Source organism: Cariama cristata, unplaced genomic scaffold (assembly GCF_000690535.1).
Source record: "Cariama cristata isolate BGI_N322 unplaced genomic scaffold, ASM69053v1 scaffold24147, whole genome shotgun sequence".
Taxonomy (NCBI): domain Eukaryota; kingdom Metazoa; phylum Chordata; class Aves; order Cariamiformes; family Cariamidae; genus Cariama; species Cariama cristata.
In genome coordinates this window covers 812-3,610 of record NW_009628672.1, presented here as the reverse complement: position 1 = coordinate 3,610, position 2,799 = coordinate 812, and the positions used below count along the sequence as shown (strand labels likewise).

At 62.0% G+C, this 2,799-nt stretch overlaps 1 protein-coding gene across 1 annotated transcript in view; it reads left to right on the top strand.

The window, feature by feature from the left end:
• LOC104165321 (lysine-specific demethylase 2A-like) overlaps positions 1-2,742 on the top strand; it is a gene marked incomplete at its 5' end in the record, with an annotated part of 3,023 nt that extends 281 nt beyond the window's left edge. The window contains 5 exons of the mRNA XM_009704911.1: positions 1-142; positions 1,281-1,444; positions 1,780-1,938; positions 2,129-2,344; positions 2,520-2,742. Coding sequence (XP_009703213.1) covers positions 1-142; positions 1,281-1,444; positions 1,780-1,938; positions 2,129-2,344; positions 2,520-2,701 — 863 coding nt within the window. The remainder of the gene's footprint in view (positions 143-1,280; positions 1,445-1,779; positions 1,939-2,128; positions 2,345-2,519) is intronic.
• Positions 2,743-2,799: the final 57 nt, after the last annotated feature.

Genomic DNA, 2,799 nt, shown 5'->3' with positions numbered 1-2,799 from the left:
CCCGGCTCAATGGCCGAGGGGGCCGGGCGCAGGAGGGCGAGGAGAGCTGGATGCAGCGCGAGGTGTGGATGTCCGTCTTCCGCTACCTCACTCGCAGGGAGCTCTGCGAGTGCATGCGGGTGTGCAAGACCTGGTACAAGTGGTGAGTGTGGGGATGTGTGGCGGGGGCCAGGCCTGCCCACGTCCTGACCCTTGGACCGGGCACGGCTGCCCCAAGCCTTGTGCCTGATGGGCAGCCAGAGGGAAGGGATCTCTCCTTGGTGCCCTCCCTTCGCTCCCCAGAGCTGGCACTTGCCAGGCAGCGTTGCCCTCGGACCCCGTGGCCAGGCCTGCTGGCTGCTGCCTCTGCCATACGTGCGCTGGTCTTTATTTTCCCCTTCTGCCTTCCTTCTGTCCCCTCTGTTGGGAGATGGTGGCAGGCTGTGCTGTCACCTGAGCACCTCTGTCCCCTCCTGTGTCCTTGCGAGGTGCCCGTGCCCTTTCCTCATCCCCTTGCCCTGCGTGGTCCCTGCCCTTCCCTGCCTCCCGTCCTGCCTCGGCCTCATGGCAGGGAGGGGAAGGCAGGGGATGGGTTTGCTGGCTGGAAACGCCTGGCGGGGGGGCAGCAGGCCTGAAGACAATGCTGGCACCGGGACAGCTGTGGATGGAGGGCTTGGGAACAGACGGGGACTGGAAACTGGGAGGTTTCTAACTGCCGAGCAGTGGGAATGGCGCAGTGGGAAAGGACCAGCCCGCTTTGATCAGCGGCCAGTAGGAATGATGTGGCATGGTGGCTGGAGGAGCGTGTCCCCTCACCTGCCACTGGTGTGGCACCTTTCGGGGGCACAGCTGAGCTGCCATCGGGTCCTGGGTCTCCCCAGGCTCCTGTGGGAGAGGAGGACTTTGTGCCACCTCCGGGCTCTGTCGCAGCTCCCGCCGAAGCAGCGAGCACTGCCGAGGCCGTGGAGTGGGACCAGGCTGAGCGTTTTGTGCCTCCTGGGAGCAAGGATGCTTAAGATCTTCACCCTGCTGGGAGAAGCAGCCAGGAGGGGGCAAGCGGGCTGCCAAAGCCTTGTTACATGGCAGCAAAACCCCGCTGAGGCTGTTTTGAGCATCCCTGGGTGGCCGGACACTCTCAGCAACCTCCCCACATGTTCGGGGAAACCAGACACATCAGCCTCGTTCTGTGGCTGGAGACATGCCAGGGCTTGGGCTCCTCCCTGAAGCCAGGCAACCCCCTGGCTCTTTCTTGTCCCACGGGGCTCTCGGGGCTCAACTTTCTTCCTTGTCCTTGTCCCCAGGTGCTGTGACAAGAGATTGTGGACAAAGATAGATTTGAGCAGGTGCAAGTCCATCACCCCCCAGGCGCTGAGCGGCATCATCAAAAGACAGCCGGTCAGCCTCGACCTCAGCTGGACCAATATCTCCAAAAAACAGCTTACGTGGCTTGTCAACAGGCTGCCAGGTGAGCGTGGGCTGGGGAGGGGTCCCTACCTCTGCCACCAGCCTGCTCCGAGGCTTTCTGACGGCTGGACCACATCGAGAGACAGGCTCTGCACCCAGGTAACCACCAGCTTGGAGACTCCTGGGTGCCTGGATCCCATCACCCAGCAAGCAGCCGGTAGTGATGTGGTTTCCTGCTACTGTGTGTTAACCTCTTCTTCGGAGAGCCCGGCTCCCTGTCCCACCCCAGGGAGGGGAGCTGCTTCCTCATGTGCCTGGAGAAAGAGGGTTGAGATGATCAGATCCTCGGAGCTGGCCAAGCTCGTCTGACTTGTACCTCTCCCCTTCTCCCGACAGGCCTGAAAGACCTCATCTTAGCAGGCTGTTCCTGGTCTGCGGTCTGTGCTCTCAGTACCTCCAGCTGCCCCCTTCTCAGGACCCTCGATCTTCGGTGGGCAGTAGGAATCAAGGACCCTCAGATCCGGGACTTGCTCACGCCTCCAACAGATAAACCCAGTAAGCTGTTGCCCGGGCTGCTACGGTGCAAGACTGGGGCGGTGGTGACCGGAGGAGGGTCCCCGCGGGTTGTGGGGAGCTGGAGGAGGGTGACATGCTGGGTGCGGAGCGGGGAGGTGGTGCTGGATCCAGAATGCACCGACACTGCGGGGCAGATAGTCTGCGCTCAGCTTCTCCTCCTCTTTTGCAGGTCAGGACAATCGCAGCAAACTCCGCAACATGATTGATTTCCGGCTCGCCGGCCTGGACATCACCGACGCCACGCTGCGGCTGATCATCCGCCATATGCCCCTGCTCTCCCGCCTCGACCTCAGCCACTGCAACCACCTTACGGACCAGTCGGCCAATCTCCTTACGGCCGTGGGCTCTTCCACACGCAACTCCCTCACCGAGCTCAACATGGCAGGTGGGTACGCTGCTCTGGGTGGTCCGCGCTGGCTTCCTCGGGGCCCTGATGGACCGAGGGTGGCCTGGCTAGACTCGCCATCGTAAAGCGCCTTCCTCCTCCCAGCCTGACGCAGGAGCTCAGCGCTGGCTTCACGGAGTCGTTGCGACTCAGTCTTCCTCTCATCTTCCCGCAGGCTGCAATAAGCTGACGGACCAGGCCTTGCTGTACCTGCGCCGCATCTCCAACGTCACTCTAATTGACCTGCGAGGTTGCAAACAGATCACCCGCAAAGCCTGTGAGCACTTCATCTCGGACCTGTCCATCAACAGCCTCTACTGCCTGTCTGATGAGAAGCTGATCCAAAAAATCAGCTAGAGACCCTCCCTGGGGCAGACTGAGGAGAAGGAAAAGAGCCCATCCCACCCCTCTCGGAGAGCTGCTCCTCCACATCCCCACCTTGCCCTCCGTGTCCT